Source organism: Ailuropoda melanoleuca, chromosome 2, assembly GCF_002007445.2.
Source record: "Ailuropoda melanoleuca isolate Jingjing chromosome 2, ASM200744v2, whole genome shotgun sequence".
NCBI classification, from domain to species: domain Eukaryota; kingdom Metazoa; phylum Chordata; class Mammalia; order Carnivora; family Ursidae; genus Ailuropoda; species Ailuropoda melanoleuca.
In genome coordinates, this window is record NC_048219.1 from 49,940,512 (window position 1) to 49,960,138 (window position 19,627).

The 19,627-nt window shown below is 40.3% G+C and overlaps 1 protein-coding gene and 1 long non-coding RNA gene across 2 annotated transcripts in view; one reads left to right on the top strand and one right to left on the bottom strand.

Moving 5' to 3' along the window:
- Window positions 1–7,642: 7,642 nt before the first annotated feature.
- On the bottom strand, window positions 7,643–13,173 carry LOC117801000. Its single transcript, XR_004623278.1, has 3 exons — window positions 13,040–13,173; window positions 7,927–8,028; window positions 7,643–7,746 (listed from the first exon to the last, which is right to left on the bottom strand). It is a non-coding gene; the product is annotated as an uncharacterized LOC117801000 (long non-coding RNA).
- Window positions 13,174–13,281: 108 nt separating this feature from the next.
- GIPC2 (GIPC PDZ domain containing family member 2) overlaps window positions 13,282–19,627 on the top strand; it is a 73,955-nt gene continuing 67,609 nt past the window's right edge. Inside the window, exon 1 of the mRNA XM_002922319.4 lies at window positions 13,282–13,671. Within this exon, the coding sequence (XP_002922365.2) occupies window positions 13,432–13,671 (240 nt within the window). The 5' untranslated portion in view covers window positions 13,282–13,431. The remainder of the gene's footprint in view (window positions 13,672–19,627) is intronic.

Below are 19,627 nucleotides of genomic sequence, written 5' to 3' on the forward strand. Positions count from 1 at the left end.
GAAATTCACTTTTTAATAATTTTTATTTTTATAAGTTGGCTCCTCACCCAACGGTGGGGCTCAGATTCATGACCCTGAGATCAAGAGTCACATGCTGTACTGATTGAGCCAGCCAGGCACCCCTATTTTTATAAAATCCACTTTTAAACTGCTGACTGGAATGTTTTCACTCATTATTTGTTTGCTGAAACAGTAGTAAATATTGTTTTTTCTTGGTCATGGGACAAATTCTAATAAAAGACAACTATTTCAATTAATTAATAGATGGAGTTCATTCCCTTCCCTCCCCCAGAACTTAGGATAATTATATATATAGCAATGTAAATTTCTATTAAACTTACCATTATTAAAAGCCCATATCAGCTATGACAACATTCGGACTTCCTTTGAATTCTGCTTATACATTATTTTAGCAATACATTTGATTAGTTGGTAACATTTAAAAAAATTAAATCTACAAACCAAAAACCTTATTATAAAAATCTTACCTATAGAGAGATAAGTATTTTAGTAAGAAACAGAAATGTCTTAAATTTCTCATTCAATTTATTTAGAATATTAGTTCAGAACAGATTTGAGTGAGCTCAATTCTGATGTGTTGCTTTACTCTGAAGGGAAGATAAATGAAGCACACTTTTTACTTAAAATTTTTTTTAATTTGCTTTAAACTTTAAAAGTGAAATTAAAATTGGCTTTTAAAAACTTCCATTCTCTTTGCCAGCATCACAACCACCTCAGGAACATATATGAGAAAAGAAAATACCATTAAGAGTGTTTGATTGAATTCTATTTTCACATTTCTTAATTTGATAGTAATCATCAGCAACCACAAAAATAATGTAGGAAAATGTTTCCCAAGTTGTGTTCATTGTTTTCATCTGTAAGCATTAAATGTAATTTTGATGTTTGAGGAGGTTGTACAGGTTTTTACTTGTAGGCTGTTGGAGTTCACAGACCTTTGGGTAAGTGTCCTCTTTATTACTGCTATTTCAGTTCAGGGTGTGCTGCTGGGATATAAATAAATGGGCCACATACCTATATCTCTAAAGCGGCAGCCAAGAAATTATCTAATAGCTATTCTTCAGAAATATTAGAAATTATTAGACAAATAATTTGCATTAAATGGTGTGTGTGTGTATAAATTCCAAAGTCATGAAAATATATTTTCAGAAAAACTAAAATCTTTTCTCCAGAAAAAAACAATCAAGAGTACGTATTAGTTGACTAAGTATATTTGGAAGATTCTACCTTGTTAGGTAAATCATACATAGTGCTGTTAGCCAGGGATCTCCAGAGAAAGAGAATCAATACAATAGGTAGGTAGGTAGGTAGGTAGGTAGGTTGGTAGATAGATAGATAGATAGATAGATAGATAGATAGATAGATAGATAGATAAAGCCGAACAACCAGGAAAGCCAGTGACATAATTCAGCCCAAGTCCAAAGGCTTGAGAACACCTGGTTTGCTTGTATAAGACCTGGAGTCTGAAGGCTCTACAACCAAGAGTTTTGATGTCCCCAGGGCAGGAAAAGATGGACATCTCAGCTTAGAGAGAAAGGAATTTGCCCTTCTTTTTCCTTTTGTTCCCTTGTTGCCCTCAAAAGATTGGATGATGCCCACCTACAATGGTGAGGGCAGATCTCTTTATTTAGCTGACTAAATCAAATGCTGATTTCTTCCAGAAATTCCTTCACAGTCGCACCCAGAAAAAATGTTTTACTAGCTATGTTGGCATCCCTTGGGCCAGTCAAGCTGCTGACACAAAATTAACTATCGCACATAGTGAGCACTTAAATTATATGTTATCACTGTAAAGAAGAATGCTTCTCATTTCCCACTCAGAACACACAAGGAAATCATAATTGTTTCAATTATTACATATATTACCTCATTTAAAGAAATAACCTATCTGGCTCAATAGTAAATATTAGCTATTATTAGTCACAGCATCTTATTCACTCAATATTAAACATTTAAGAGCAAACTATATACCAGGCATTAAATTCATGAAGATTTGAGGGTTTCTACTTCCTGGCCAGGACAGGAAAGCAGCAAGAGCTGTCTGATAATCAACCCTAGAGAAAACATAGAGCTAGTTGGAAACAGAAGGAGCTGTGTAGAGATTTAGGCTCTGCTGAACGAACTCATTTGTAAGGGTTAATAGATGGCAGGCTGGTGAGGCAACAGTGAGAGGATTCGTTGGAGGAAAGCTTCTCAAGTCTGCTCTTGCCTTTTTCCAGCACTACCTTGTAATAGACATTACCCGTAGCTTTACACCCAAAATTGGAGGCAACAGCCCAGGTTGCAGACACTGATAACTGCAGAGTGTTACAAGGGCAATGCAAAGCCTTGGTGTCAAGACGTGTTGATGAAAACAAATGTAAACAGACTAATAGTCCTTAGATGGCCATTGTTCTTTCTCCTTCCCTTCAAAGCCCTTGGGCTGGTAAATTACTTCCCCCAATGTGCTTCTTACTAAGGATTTAAAGGTAAATTCTGACAAAGGAGTTGCCTAATGGATAAGCAGCACAGCAGAATGATCAATAGTATTTAGGCAGTGCCTGGGGTCCTGTGCCTTTAGGCTCCTCCCAAGTCCATAAACTCATTCAGCTAGGGCCCTAGCTGTAGGCCCTTTGTCAATTTACATTATCCGCTAGAGTAACTCAGGGAATGTGGCCAAAGTAAATAGATACCAGACAATTTTCTTTCCATTAAAAGTGGACCATCAAGCAAACTGTCCAAAGTTCTTCACACTGGGGAGATTTCCCTTCACCATGTCTTTCAGGGTCATCCTGAGTAGGTTGTAATGCAGTAGCTTTCCATTTCTGGCTGGTGCCAGCATGCTGTGCAGATCCAGGCCTGTGTGTTTTCCTCCTTTATAACCAGTCTTTACTTGGCCCCAGTCTTGCCATGTCATTTATACGTAATGGAATGCATCATTCTATTAATTCCCTTAATAATGGAGTACGTGTTTCAACTTTATGACTTGGTTGACCAAGTAACACTCATTGCATGAGGAGTAGCTCAGGTTACATAATCACTTGGTGTCCCACAATCAGGTGATGGGTCTCTACCAGCATCTGTCAGTAGGTCAGGAGCTGCTTTTCAAAGAGAAAATGGTTGTTGGCAGCAGAGGGCATGCCTGTGCTCCAAAATCCTAGGGGTTTGCCTATGATTCTCCTATTGGGATTCATCAGAGGCTCCATCAATCTATATATGCTACAATATTCCATATACCCTCGAGTTGAATTTTGAAAAGGGGGCTATCAGGCTGCCATATTGGGAAAGAGCTTTCTAAGAGTACTATAAGCAAACGGCAGTAGTATTTAGGAAGCTGCCAATGCTCTAACAGGGCTAAAATACAGGTTTTGATTTGGGAGAAGCAGAGGAATAGGTGGGAACTGGCACTAGATGTATGCTATGCTAGGGTAGTTGTATTTTATCCTGTAAGCCAGTGGTTCCCAAATTTAGGGTGAATCAGAGTCACCTGGAGAGCTTGTTAAAACATGGATGGTAGTTTTGGGATGGGACCTAAGAGTCTGCATTTACAAAAAGTTCCTGGCTGATGCTGATAGTCCTGGTCTGGAGACCACACTTTGAGAGCTACTGCTATTAGCAACAGAAAAGAAAAACAAATAGGAAAGTAACACAATTAGATTTAAGTTTGCTAAGATCATTCACAGGTAGAGGTATGCTAGATGGATAAGGAAGATAGAGCACAGGAGAAACGAGATGAGCTGGAAGACAAAAATGATTGTGTTAAGAGATTATGAGGGCTTGGGGGCACCTGGGTGGCACAGCGGTTAAGCGACTGCCTTCAGCTCAGGGCGTGATCCCGGCGTTATGGGATCGAGCCCCCCATCAGGCTCCTCTGCTATGAGCCTGCTTCTTCCTCTCCCACTCCCCCTGCTTGTGTTCCCTCTCTCGCTGGCTGTCTCTATCTCTGTCAAATAAATAAAATCTTTAAAAAAAAAAGAGAGATTATGAGGGCTTGAGTTAAAGTTAGCAATAGAAATGGGAAGGAAGGAGAAAACAATTTCAAAAAATATTTAGCATTTTTTAAAATGCCGATACTGTGCCTAAACATTTTCCCTTGAATTTTTATGGCACTCTGGATCTTTTCAAAGCATTTGAGATCCTGGCAAAGAAGAAAGTGCTATAATGACAAAGGATGGAATAAACTTCTTTGGGGAAACATATTTAATTCCCAGAAATGTCTGTTACAAACTTGAAACATATCAGCAAAACTGAATCATCTTTTATTTTAATAACCACAAAGATGGTAAATTTTTAAATTTTCTATTTAAGTAGGAATAACCATTTTCACCTTTTAAATGATACAGACTGATAAAAAGTTAAAGCAGTCCCATAGTTTTATATTAAATCATAGAATTATATCACTTTTTAAAAAAGAATTATATTACTTTTTTTTTAAAGATTTTATTTATTTATTTGACAGAGAGAGACAATGAGAGAGGGAACACAAACGGGGGAGCAGGAGAGGGAGAAGCAGGCTTCCCGCTGAGCAGGGAGCCCAATGCAGGGCTCTATCCCAGGACCCTGGGATCATGACCTGAGCTGAAGGCAGATACTTAACGGCTGAGCCACCCAGGTGCCACCAGAATTATATTACTCTTATACTTAAGGGAACCTTAGGTGGTTCCATCCAACTCTCAGTTCTGTTTAAAACAAACAAACAAACAAACAAAAAACAACCAGTGAGGAAACTGGTGTCCAGAGCTGTTAAATGACATGCCCACAAGCTAATTAGTGGTAGAGCTTAGACTAGGTTTACTCACTGTTGGTCTGGTGTTCTGCATTAACCATATTATTGGTTATCATCAGCTGCTCACAAAATAAAATTCAAACTTCTTCCTGGTATTCAAGACCACATATAGTCTATTATCAACCTGCTTTTTAATTATATATGTTGAAACTCTAACCCTAGGGACGAGTTTGTAAGATATGTCATTCTCATCTACTTATGTTTGGCCTCTGTGGGAAGAAAGCCCCCCAATTTTTCTCCTTATATGTTCCTTGTATCATTATAATTTCATCTTCTGTCAAAATCAAGCTCTACCTCAGATGTGAGACATTCCTGATCTCTCTGATCAGAATCAGTCTTTTCCTCATTCTGCTTCTTTCCTTGCAGAGCTTACTATATTCCACCTTATACAATTAACAGTTATGTTAATCTTCCTCATTAGAGTGGGTCTTCTTGGAAATTGACTTTTCTTCCCCAACCTTTAGGAAAGGCCTAATGCAAAACAATTTCTCAATAAATGTTGGAGTGAATTTATGCGGAATAATTTAAATAGTAGACATTTTGTAAAACTTATTTAGTATTTTTATTTAAGATAGATGTCCAAGAAAGCAGATAATGCAAAAGGCTTTTAAACAGAAGAAATTATGTTTATTTATCCTAGAAGCAATTTGGAAGAAGTAGACTATTTTCTAAAAAATCCCAGAGTCCTGGGATCCAGCCCCATATCAGGCTCTCTGCTCAGGGGAAGCCTGCTTCTCCCTCTCCTTCTGCCCTTCCTCCAGCTTGTGCTCTCTCTCTTGCTCACTCTCTGTCTCTCAAATAAATAAATAATCTTTAAAAAATAAATAAAAAATAAAAAATATTTAAGTAAGCTCTACACTCAGTGTGGGGCTTGAACTCACAATCCTGAGATCAAGAGTCACATGCTGTACCAACTGAGCCAGTCAGACGCTCCAGAAGTAGACTATTTTGAATTAAATATTAAATACAATGTATCATAAAGATTGTTTGATTACTTTCTGCTATAGTTTATAACCTGAAATACTCATTTGCTAAGTAAATGTAGTTCAGGATTTGTTTTAATGAGGAGATAAAAATGTGATCAGCAAATGTGAAATTTCCTATTACACTTTCAAATGATTAATTGCAAGTGTTTTTTAATATTTCTCTTATAACTTATATTCACAGTTTAGAGCAACTTTTCTTAATCCAAAATGTTTGGAATAAAATGTTCTGATTATTTCGAATAATTAAAATATACCATGTTCAGATAGCCTATTTTCAAAGTCTGAGTACAATGAAATATGCTGTTTGAAAGCTGTTATCAAACACAGAACACCTATTTGATTCAGAAGATACTACAGGATCTTACAGTATGTCATTCATTTTCATTATGAATATCTGTTGTGTAATAATAACTAATATTTCCTAATTATTTACTCTGTGCTGAATATAATGCCACTTCATCTACAGATGTTATTTCATGTAACCCTCTTATTTACTGTAAGAAATAAATATCTTTAAGCATGAAAAATTAGCCAAGAGAGATGAAAAGATTTGCCCCAAATCATTGTTGACTACTGTTATATAATAGCGTGATGACTTCAATCAGTTCTCTTAATGTAAAACTCATGCACTTAACTGGTATCCTGAACAGCTTCCCTGATTTATAACAGTTGTGGAAAGTACAGGACATTATACTATCTCTGTAGAACATTCCCTTATGGCTGATTTTGTCCTTTTTAAAAACATATAAACTCTCACCATTTTTATTTGTTTACTTGACTTTTGAAAGGAAAGTGGAAAGCAGGATGCCCACTTAAAAATTCCATTTGGATTTTTGGGTTATATTTATGCCATGCTAATCAACATTCTCTGCATCCTGCTTGGAAGATATAAACTTCAGCCCTGTCTCTATTATAAAATTATAGCAAAACCTGAATTATGTTATCTTAAATGACTGAGGTTATAATGATTAGTTAACAGATCAAATTCTTAATTTAAAAAACTTTCTGGGTAAATTCAGTGTTCTAATTTTATTTTATTTTATTTTTAATTAATTAATTATTTTTAAAGATCTTATTTATTCATTTAACAGAAAGAGGGACAGCCAGTGAGAGAGGGAACACAGCAGGGGGAGTGGGAGAGGAAGAAGCAGGCTCCCAACGGAGGAGCCTGATGTGTGGCTTGATCCCAGGACCCTGGGATCATGCCCTGACCCGAAGGCAGATGCTTAATGACTGAGCCACCCAGGCGCCCCTCAGTGTTCTAATTTTAATGAACAACTGTGGCAAAATATTTGGATAATATTTATTAGTATAATTTTTCCAATGAAATCAATGAACAAAATGAAAAATACTTGGCCATGTTTGAGAAACTATCACTTCCATGTATAAGTTTAAAAATGGAACAGTTGGAGACAATTATCTCATCACCAGCTAATGACTCTCAGGTGCTGACAGTCTTTCACATTTTTCCAGCAGTGAATGGATTGTAGCGTTCATATTTTTGAGATGTAATGTAATTACTCCAGAATTTCTACTCCTAGGTGAGATATTTTTCCTTAGAGAAATCATATCTTCTTGTTTTTACTATCTCTTGATCTTAAAACTACCATAATAATTATTTTCAAAAGACCATTTAGGTTACTGCTTTTACTGAAAGTAGGTTTTACTCTGTCTACTCTTTTGGGTTCTGTATGAAAGAAATTATTTGCCCAAAGTCCTCAAAGGCTTGTGTGTCAACTAATTACTCCTACTATTTTCAGTTTTGTATATAGTTCTTAAATGAGTAAAATACATGACTTTTGTATGTGGCTGCTAAGTTCCATGCAGCTCTGCCATATGTATGTCATTATAGAATTTGTTAAATTAGCTTACCGTTCACATCTGTTCTTGCTTTTTTCCACTGTTTTATTTACCATAACCTTGGTGATGCAGAGTAATTTGGACTCCATACCTGAGGGCTTCTTCCAAGTACCCCTGGACAAGATAATGTATATAAAATGCTGTGCTACCAAGTGCACAAACATTCTCATTCATCATTTTACTTGTGTAAGGAAATCTTACTGAAAAATAGTAAAAGTCAATAAATGAAGAATTATGTTTGATCACGTACAGGAAATACGACCCTACTGAAACAATTTGTAATCGAGTACCCACCTAGAGTGGCCTTATCCTTCTCCATGCTCCTTTCTGTTGCCCAGCTCCTCCAAGATGTAATGTCTGCTGTCATCTACTCATATAATATGCTCTGCAGATTACCTGTATGAGAATTATGTGGGGGTAGATATGAGAAAATGTGGATTGCTGGAGCCCATCCCAGATGAATCAGATTATTTTAGGATGGAGCCTGGACATCTGCATTTTAGATAGCTGTCTCCTCCATCACTCATAATTCATATGCACACTAAGTACTACCCACTGTAGCTAGTCCTACTGATATCCTTGAAGCACCTTTAAGGGTATTAACGCCCCCTCTGAATCCCTGAGGCATTTATCTTTCATAAATTCACTTAGAGCACTGTTTTCCTTCTCATAGTTTTGCAGTGACTCTGAGAGATATGAAATAAATGTTATCCTAACTCTATGTCTTATCCTGTGGATCTCAGGATATGCTGTTTACTTAACGTTTTAATTCACATTAACTTATTTAGCCAAGTTGTGAGTTCCAAATTAATGTATGAGAAACAGCAAATAATCACTAGAAAAAATATGACCAATTTAGCTAAGCAACAAAAAAAAAATTACTGGGTATTAAGTCAGACACACAGTAGGTGCTCAGTGAACACTGACTTATTATTGATTACTAACTTTATTCTTCCCACTGTATCACTTTACCTCTTTTTCCTCTTCCCACTTTCTAGTTCTCTATTTCCAATTATTCCTAACAAAATTTACTTGAATTTCAGCTAAATAAGAGTTATTTCCTTGCCCACTTGTCGTCTTTAGTTGTTCATTGTTGCCATGCAACTATAAAACATGCTATCTTTAGTACCAGGGAAAACTGCATATGGCTTAACAAATCCTGTTTATTTTCTCTCAAGTATTTGCTTACTGGATACATATATAACTGGAATGGGGGAGGGGACGTTGCTGGGGGAGGGGTGGACAGTGTATGTTTCTTCAGCATACCTAATCTTACATGTTGTAATTAGAGGCTATATTTGCTGAGCAAAACAAATTTGCAAACTTATCTTTGATTCATTTGATGACTACATGTTTTCTTATAAACAAGTTAATATTATTGCTTTTGGCAGACCTTTATGGTTAATTTAATCTTAGAATTTTTTATGACTCATTCATATTTGATTTTATAGTTGATACTTTTAAGCTCTTAGAAATGCCAAATGCTGAGTGGAAATACTGTAGATCAATAACCTGGGTTGAACTGTAAGTGTTAATGTAAAGTGCAGACTTTGTTTTTTTTAAGATTTTTTTTATTTATTTACTTGACAGTGAGGGAGAGAGCACAAGCGGGGAGGGCAGCAGAGGGAAAGGGAGAGGCAGGCTCCCCGCTGAGCAGGGAGCCCAACGCGGGACTCCATCCCAGGACCCTGAGATCATGACCTGAGCTGGAGGCAGATGCTTAACTGACTGAGTCACCCAGGCGCCCCATAAAGTGCAGACTTTATACTTTTGATTAATTGAAGTTAATTCACTTATTTTAGGTAGTAAGGTCAATTTATTTTATCAGTTATATTTACTGATATCTGTTATATACATAACAATATGTGAGAATCTGGAGAGGATACTAAAGAAGAATACAAAACATGGTTTCTACCATCAAGGAGTTGTGGTATGTAGAGAATTTACCATATGTGAAAAAAGTCAGCATCTATGCAAATACAATACTCTTGTAAAGAGCTATTTCTAGAACATTAGATTGTACTTTGGGAATTCAGGAAAGTGAGGGATTAGGTGGGCTGGTGTGCCAGTCTGTCTAGATTGACTTTCATTTTTAAAATTTTTTCCCTGTGGCATCTGCAGCCTGAGCCATATCAACAAAGACTTTCTTCCCTCTGGCATCTGATTTAGTTTTGACTCTGAATAGGTGATCTGAGGGAGGGAGGAGAATGAGGTCAGGATAGGCAAATTTGTGGGGCTTAGGGCAAGAATACAAATGGAGGCCCAGATACCATATCTTAACCATTGAAAACTAATTGTTTAAAAAACAAATTGTTGGGGCGCCTGGGTGGCACAGCGGTTAGGCGTCTGCCTTCGGCTCAGGGCGTGATCCCGGCGTTACAGGATCGAGCCCCACATCAGGCTCCTCTGCTATGAGCCTGCTTCTTCCTCTCCCACTCCCCCTGCTTGTGTTCCCTCTCTCGCTGGCTGTCTCTATCTCTGTTGAATAAATAAATAAAATCTTTAAAAAAAAATAAAAATAAAAAACAAATTGTCAAATAATATATGATCTATCCTTCTATTTAAAAAAAAAAGACTTATTCATTTTAGAGAGAGAGCATGATCAGAAAGGGCAGGGAGAGGGAGAGAGAATCTCAAGCAGACTCTGTGCTGAGCGCAGAGCCCTATGTGGGGCTTGATCTCATGACCCTGAGATCACAACCTGTGCTGAAACCAAGAGTTGGATGCTTAACTGACTGCACCACCCAGGCGCCCCTCTATCCTTCTATTTTAACCAATATTTTTTCACAATGATCCAAAAGAAGTACAAATTTAGAGTTCCTCAGTTCATCAGAGTTCGACACTAGAAATTAGGAACATGGGGAGAAACGGGTCTCTCCCTGCAGTCTACCTATTATTTTCTTACCCAGTTTCGCCTCCTCCCACTGACTTTCCTTGGCAAAGAGCTGCTCATTGACTACCCTCAGGCAGGTTGTGCCCACCAGCAGTGCTGGCTGCCTGTACCTTAGGAAAGCCTATACAGTTTCTGGAAGGAGACTTGGGGCTACCTTGGCAGAGAAATCCAGGATCCTGGGTATCCAGAGCATGGTCTAGAAGGGACAGCATGACTTGCAGATGGCCACAGCCCCTTGACTCTGTGGACTCCATACCTTGTAGGGTTTTGTGCCTCTGGAGGAGGGCTGGAACAGGGGCTTCTTTTGATCAGGTCTAAGAATATTGGGTCAGGCTGTTCCTTTCCTTGGCAGCTTTTCTTCTAGTTTACCTCTGTCTAGAAACTTCCTTCAAACAAAAGTCACAGGTCCTCTCAAGGTGTTTTTGTCTACAGAACTTTTTAATTCCTCACTACTTTGGACTTTGGGATAGAAATGGCCCTGGGATACAATACTATGTGTTATGAGTATATCTTGACCACCACCTGCCCAGTCCTTTTGTCAAACCATCACCAAATATTCTTAATTTGAGTGTACCATCTATTTTCTTCTGGGACTATGGCTAATGCAGCTGGTTCCTTAAGCGAGATTGTATATGAAAGTGAAGTTAATGTAGGCCTCAAGGCAAAGAAAGATAGGATTTAGAAATTAAAGGTAATTGAAAGGCTGTAGAATCCAACCTTTCTACCATAGGCCAATACTTTTGCTCTCTTTGATATTTTATTTGACACTTTTATTTAAAAGCGTTCTTTGAAGTTTTTCTTAATTTCACACCCTCTTGTTTTCCCTCACACTGCTTGGATATTGAGAATATACCTGCCACATACCCTAGGTGACTCACTTCTCTTCCTACTTTTCTTTAATCAAACTTCAGCGAGCTTTTTATTCATACAATATTTTGTGAAGTTATTTGGCTTTCAGTTGATGGGAATGCATCATTTATACATTAGGTTTTCTCTACTCTTCTTAGCACAAGACCAAGTAATATTATTTGGTGCTATAGCAATCATAAACACAAAGGCAAATTCAAGCTCTGAGATCCTGTAGCAGTATTCCATTTTCAGGGAGTATGAACCAGAATATGTTTATGTTGATTTTTAAAGCTCATATGAACTGGAATATGTTTATACTAATTTTTAAGTCATAGAACATAACATAAAACAAAAATATTAAAACTATCCTAAAGAATTAATAGATCCCCTCCTCCCCTCCCACAGGACATCTGCTAACCTTAATTTGAGAAACATGGATTTTTAGGACTGAATTGATGTGAGAGATGGGGAAAAAGTTTGATATGATAACTCAAAGATGTCTGGTTTGGGTTACTGAGTACATTATCCTATTTCTGAACTCAGGAGTAAAAAAAAAAATGCTTTGAGTGAAAAGGATGAGTTTATAAAATCTCATTTTGAGTTTCTTGCAGTACATTTTCTTTGTGGTAGACTGAGCTGCAGATATAAATTTAGAGGTCAACAACATCTGCTGGAACCAAGAGAACAGATGTGGTCATTCAGGGAGAGCATGCAGAGTAAGAGAAGTGGCCAAGAAAAATAATAGCCTTAGAGAAAACAGTTCCTGGAAAGTAGCAGTTAGCTAACAGGGAGAGAGGTACATCAAAACAGAGGCATGTTTTAAGAATGAAATGGTCAGTGCAGTCACTCTAAAAGGTCAAGTAGGATAAAGACTGAAAAGAGTTAATTATATCTGAGGATTAAGAATAGATCAGAGCACAAGCAATTTCAGTGGAGTGTGGGGGCAAAGTCTGATCACAGTGAGCCTAAGAGCAAAGGGGGAAGTGAGGAAAAGCAGCGTATAATTCAAGATTATTTTTGCTTTGTTGTGAAGATGTAGTTAGAGGCCACTGCAAAGGTAGTACTTGAAAACAGTCGAAAAAGATTTGGGCTTCCGACCCCCCAGTGAGTGGCACCAGATGGGGAGAAAGGCAAGCGCCAACAGGTAGCTTAAAAATAGAGATTCTAAGAATCGTTGAATCACTATATTGTACACCTGAAACGTAACACTATACGTTAATTATACTGGAATTAAAAAAAAAGAGATCCTAGAAGAGTGAAAAGATCAGGGTAAGGGTCAAACAGAAAGAAGAGATTTCTTCGGAGTTGGGAGACGGGAGGTGGGTATAGTTATACAGAGGGGTGGGGAATTGAGGGAGTTCACACATTGAACGGAATGGCTTCAATTTTCTCTGTAGAATAAGGGGCAGGGTCCTCTACAGGGACCAAGAAGGTTGGGGGTGTTGCACATGACTTGGGGAGAGCGCTGAACATTTGGGAGAGACAACTGCCCACAGCGAGTAAAAAGGGTTACTGAGAGGCGCTTAGAGCCGGCTTAGAGCGTCTATGAATTGAAGTGGCACCAAACTCAAAACTTTCCCAGGGTGAGGCGCAGAGAAGGCTGATGAAGGCTGACTTCTACCTAAATCCCTATCCCCGGTGGCCCAATCCTGTGCGAGTGCCTACCTCAGATCAGCGAAAAGCACCAGAAAAGCCACCGTGTTTGTGTTCTAGACGTGTTGTTCTCTAGCTTCAGCATCTCAAGGCTTTTACGGACATCGAGACCTTTTTATTTTTCAAGGCGGGGAGAGAAGCCGGGCAGATGAGATGCGGGAATAGGCCCAACTTTTCCTCTCTCCGGAGGGCGGGCAGGTGGCCGCTGCGGTCCAGGTGCCACTCCTCGCAGTAGAGGAGAGGGGCCGTGACCCCGCGCGGCCAGGCGGAAGCACCTCTGCCATTGGCCCGGCGGCTGCATTTACCTGCGCGCAGCCCCGGGGCAAGAGCGCAAAGTCCGCGACATCCAGCGGGAGAGGAGGCGGTCGGCAGTGCAGGTGGGCCTCCGCCCTCAGCCAGGCAACATGCCCCTGGGGTTGCGGAGAAAGATGAAAGCCAAGTCCAAGGAGGCCGCCCAGCTGGTGAAGGTCGAGCAGCGGGGCGCGGGCGGCGATAGCCTCCCGGACCCCAAGCCTCCCACACGCAAGCTGGTTTTCTACACGCAGCTGGCCCACGGCAGCCCCACGGGTCGAGTGGAGGATTTCACCAGCATCCGGGAGCTCTACGCCAAGATCGCGGGAGTGTTTGAGATCTCGGAGTCTGAGGTAGGGGCTAGGTGCTCAGCTCAGCCTGGCGCGCGCGCCCGCCCCTCCTCTCGCGTGCCCACCCCCCTCGCCGCGGCCCCTGCCCCCTCCTCTCGTGCGCCCCCCGCCTCGCCCAAGTGCCCGGCCGGCTTAAATTGGCGGGGGCTGGCAGGGCGCAGTGGTGTTGAGGCCCAGGTCCGAGGCGGCGCGGAGACTGTCTGCAGCGCCCCGGGCGAAGTGAGGAGGGGAAAGGTAAGTCCGGGTCCCGAAAAAGTCGCGTTCCCGAGGCTCCTGGCTTCTGGGAAACCGGGGGCGACTTTTCTTCCTCATGCAAATGAGTATGCTTTACTTGCCCGGGAGTTAGTTGTTCCGGGCACAAGAGCCTCCCCAGAGTGGAGATCTGAACTGGGCAAGTTAACACCCTCCACTTCATCTGGACTTTGCTCTCCTTCCTCTGCTGGGTGGAGAGGGTCACGCTGAGCATCTCCCAGAGTAAGGAAGAGCGAGAAAAGTGCCTGCCAGGTGATAGCAAGCTGGGGTCCACTTAGCCCCTCAGATGTCTCGTCTCGCGCCAAACACCAGCGTCCCTTTGGTGGTATTCCCAAGAAGTTGATTATACCAAGCGTGCCTAACGGAAGAGAATTATGGCTAACGCCATGGGATTTTAGTTAACAGAACTTTGAGAGGGAAAATCGGCTCTAAATTTTACATCCTGTCCTTTAAAAGGGGCTGAACTTCGCATTAATTAGATTGACTGCATGGGTGCCTGGAACTGGAGTTTGCTGTGGGCGTGATGTAGAAAGCACTAGTTTATGTGGATGTTTGTGGGACTACTTTATTTATGCTTACCCGAGCGAATTGCAGATCTAAGAGAAGTTAGCCCAAGGAAGTATTTTGTCCACATTTCAAGGAAAAGCGTGAGCTGTTGCCCTGGACTCCAGGGAGTGCAGAGAGCTGTCTTTGAATGGCACAGAGCTGCACTTGGATTTTTGTTCTTCAATGTTATCAGGTCTGCTCAAATAAAATTGAGGTCGCGGCAAAATTCCAAGAGATGGAAAAGAGCTTGAAGTGTAACCTTTTGTTCTTTCAGGGTTCCCAGGCACTGAGGGGCAAATCACAAACCGATTTTGTGAATTATTTATATTGACCTGGAATAGTAACAGTATTTCATGTTCATATAGGACATTTCAGTTAAAAAACACTTTCACGGGAATAATGTCCTTTTTTATTTTTATTTTTTTCCCCCTAGGAGAGGCAGGTGGCACGTAGTTCACTGGGTAGCTAAGGACAGGATTTGGAGACACCTAAGCCTGGATATGAATCCAGGTTCTCCCACTTACTGTTTGTGTGGCCTTGAACAGGTTTAACTTCCCTCAATCTCAGCCATGTATAAAACAGATGAGAAAGGGGGTGCCCGGCTAGCTCAGTTGGTAGAGCCTGTGACTCTTGATCTCTGGGTGGTGAGTTCTAGCCCCACATTGGGTGTGGAGATTACTTAAAAATACAAATCTTGAAAAACAATCAAAAAACAAAAAGAACGAAACCCAGATATGAACGTCTACCTTGAAGGTTTGTAAAGACTGGAGTTCATATATAAACTCACCAGATTGCATGGTACATGGTCCATGCTTAACAAATTGTAACTGGTATCACCAATACCTAACAGTTAAGCGAGGAGCTGAGGCAAAAAGTGATTGGGCCTTGGCCAAGGTCACATACTTAACAAGAAAATATCTGGGATGTTATTCAAACTTGGATCTTCTGGTTTCTAAGCTAAGTGAGCTTGTTAGCATACTTAACTGACAACTTTAAATGTCTCTTCTATAACTAGGGACTCCAGATTTAGTTGCTTTGCATTAATAGCCTTCCTCGTTATTCTGAGCTCAAGGTGCATGATTTTTTCAGTGCACTTAATTCCCGAAAAAAATATTGATATCACTGCTTCAGAGAGGAAACCGGCTTTGAGGTTCACAAACTTTTGAAAATTATACGTAATTTGTAGCAGAGCCTGGGTTTAAACCCAGGTGTGTTTTTTGTTTTCTGAGTCCAAATTCCATGAGCTGCTGCTGCTTCTTCTTCTTTTTTTTTTTTTTTTAAAGATTTTATTTGATTTGACAGAGAGCCAGCGAGAGAGGGAACACAAGCATGGGGAGTGGGAGAAGAAGCAGGCCCCCAGTGGAGGAGCCTGATGTGGGGCTCAATCCCAGAACGCTGGGATCACGCCCTGAGCTGAAGGCAGACACTTAACGACTGAGCCACCCAGGCGCCCTGCAAATTCCATGAACTTCTTTTCTGTATTGCTTCCCAAGTTTTCCAGGGTGTCTGTGATAACTTGGCAACCATTGTCAGTGTTTTCAGTTTCCAATGCACTGAATTAGGAGATAAAATTCTGAGATAATATAATCCTGCTATATCAAAGTTCATATATTTTTATAACTTCAAATATATATATATATATATATAATGTATACTTAATGCATATAACCAACATTAATGCGAGTTTTCCAATTGGATTAAGAATATATCCAGGATAGAGTATTGGTCATCATCATATAGTATGTCTTAAGTATCTCAATATTTAATTTTGAAATAAGTAATTTATTAAAATGCACTCTGGTGAGATCCCATTTCTCGTCTCATTCCCCCAGCAAGGGGAGTTGTGGTATAAAGTTTTGAGCTGTCAGTGGGAGCAAAACAAATTTCTTCCCCTTAATAGGTTCAATAAATTGTTAGCTCAGAATTTCTGCCTTTTTCTAGAACAGTGGCTATAAGGTTATGCATGGCTCTGTATGAAGAGTTGAACCTTCTTTACTAAGGGAGGGTGGGGAAAGTGAAGGACTTGGCCTGACCTGATTTCAGGTGTGGTGGATTTACTGGGAGTTCATAATGTGCCCATGGCTGTGCTAGGCATGTAAGTCTACAGTGTGGTCGTTCTACCTTCACTATAGCACTGAGGTAGGGGTTCTTTTCATTTTATAAAGCTAAATGAGGCTCTGAGAAGTTAAGCAGAGTCACTGAGCTGGTATGGGGCAGGGCCAGTATTTGAATGCAGGTTTCCTGGTTCTACGTCCATTACATAGCAGCTGTGAGGTTCTTGGTAACTGCATTCAAAATTTCAAATACAAACCCAGGAAAACTTCTTTTTTTAAAAAAAGGGTCTTTTCAACTGAAGCCTCAGACCCCACCACAAAAATATTGCCTCAAAAAAAAAAAAATGCTGTTGTGAAACTAATTTGGATTTTACCTATTTCAAGGTCCCTGAAGGAGGAAGCTAAGGAAACTATGAATCTAAGCAATGACTCACTTTCAGGGTGCAGCCTGTGATCATTACCTTGAAACAGATGGCCAATTATGCAGAAATCCCTTTGAGCTGATTTTTTTTTTTTTTCTAAACAGCTAAATGAGCAATTCAGTAAAAAGAAAAAAAAAAAGTAAATCTTGCCTAAAAGAGCAGTTAACTTTTATAAATGCAGGGACACTTTTACAAAAAGTTTAGTATCATCTTTTAAAATAATCAGGTTATACAAAGGAATTGATCTTTTTTTTTTTTTTTTAAATATCTTATTTATTCATTCAACAGAGAGAGAGCCAGCCAGTGAGAGAGGGAACACAAACAGGGGGAGTGGGAGAGGAAGAAGCAGGCTCCCAGCGGAGGAGCCTGATGTGGGGCTCGATCCCCGAACTCCAGGATCACACCCTGAGCCGAAGGCAGACGCCTAACGACTGTGCTACCCAGGCGTCCCTTAAGCGTCATTTTTACATGAAAAACTCAAAACAAAAGCCAATAACTTATTTTGAGAAGTGGGAGAATCTAAGCAGCTGCCTTATAGACCTCATTGCTATCAGGAAGATAAGGAATGAATAAAACTGTTGATTTTTGCTGGAAGTCCCCTGAAGTTAACATGTGAACAATCCTAGAGTAAAGTCTGAACCCCTGGGCAGAGGCCAACCACTCTCCTAGCCTGCTACGTCAGAGGCTGTTGGCTGATCTCTTTGCCTTCCCTCCCTCCCGCCACTCCCATCCTGAGTGGACATGAAAGGCTCTTGCAGGTTGCAAGGGATGAAACACTCAGATTACTTGAGGCAATTTGTATGTATTTGTTTGTATTAAGATGTATAGGCAGGTAAAGAAGCTCAGGACGGCTTCTGCAGCTGGGTAGTCCTGTTCCATGGACAACTGTAGAATCATTCATGCTGTCCAGGTGAAAGCAGTAGCTTTAGACTTTGGAGAATTAAGAGCAAGTCTGTTTGTCCTTCACCTTCCATTTCAGCTTGCCCCTCCCCGCTCCCCCTCCCAGCTTCTCTTCTTGACTGATTAATGCCTCTCATCCTTTTGATTTTGCTCCTTTAAGGTTCTATTGCCTCATCTGTGTCTTTGTTTTGTTACTGCTCTACTTTCTGTGCCCCATTGTGTCTCAAATTCAGACTCCCTGAGAGTCTCTGTGTTGGCAAGTCTGGGTACAGAACAGGTGGGACAGGGTCTGTGAGGCTGTGGATCAGGGGCTTATCTCTGGTCCAGCCTGTAGGACAGGTGGTAGGTACAAAGGCAGGTGAGTGGTAGTTAAAGGAGTCACGTTGGAGAGGATTGTGGACATGACAGGTATTCTGAAGACTACTTTAATTAGGGGAATGGTAGTTCTCTTCCATGACCCGTCCAGACTGAAACTATATTCAGTTCCCTATGACTTTTTTAGCATATATTTTTTAAGTAAGCTTTACACCCAGCATGGGGCTTGAACTCACAACCCCAAGATCAAGAGTTGCGTGCTCTACTAACTGAGCCAGCCGGGCGTCATCCCCCAACACCCCTACCCCCTTGATATTTATGCATTGTTCTTCCTTGTACCTGGGAATCTTTCCCCTTCTCCTTCCCTGTTAACTGTGTTAAAAGATGAATTGAGGTATATTAAAAATCTTAAGGGTTTATTTGAGCAAAATTGATTGGAATTGAACAGTGCCAAACCAGAAGTGATTAAAAGTGTTCTACAGGGGCGCCTGGGTGGCACAGCGGTTAAGCGTCTGCCTTCGGCTCAGGGCGTGATCCCGGCGTTTTGGGATCGAGCCCCCACATCAGGCTCCTCTGCTGTGAGCCTGCTTCTTCCTCTCCCATTTCCCCTGCTTGTGTTCCCTCTCTCGCTGGCTGTCTCTATCTCTGTCAAATAAATAATAAAAAATCTTTAAAAAAAAAAAAAAGTGTTCCACAGATAGGAACTAGGGGCAAGGTTTTTTTATAGAGAGATGTGGAAACTAAAGCAAAGAAAATTTTTGTTTGCATTATTTAGGAAAGCCTAGTTCACTGTGATTGGCTATCTCTAGGTTTTGTATTCTTAACCCTGAGGCATTTACAGGCTTAGATTTTGGTTTGCTTACATAGGCTGCTGAAGTATTAGAACCACCTCAGTCTAAGGGCCTCCTTGTTTAATTAAAGAACTTTTACTTACACTCAGGAGTCCCTACCCAGAGCCTCCCCCCTCCCCCAGCTCCACCCCCATCTCAAGAAACCTCTTGCCTCTCCTCTGAGCTTCCATAGCTCTAATAGACTGAATGATAACTGTTGATTTACTGTCCTTTCCATGAGATTGAGAGCTGTTCTAGGCAGGTACTAGCAGTTTGAAGTAAATTTTTTTTTTCAATTTTAACTTTTTATTATGGAAAACCTAAATACATGCAAAAGAAAAGAGAATAGTATAATACCTCCCAGGTGCCCAGCTTCAACAATTATCAACACTTGCCAATATTTTTTTAATCTCCATTTAAAAAAATTTTATTAAATAGAGAACAAGTAGATAAAAGCACGTGAAACAAATGTGCTACTTAATGGATGAGTTGCACATCCTAGTAACTATATTCATGTCAGAAAACCGTCCTTGCCAGCCAACCCAGAACCTTCCAAATACCTCCTCCCATCTGTCCCCTACAAATAACCACTATCCTGACTTATGGTAATTAATCCCTTTAAAAAAAAAAAAAAGCTTTA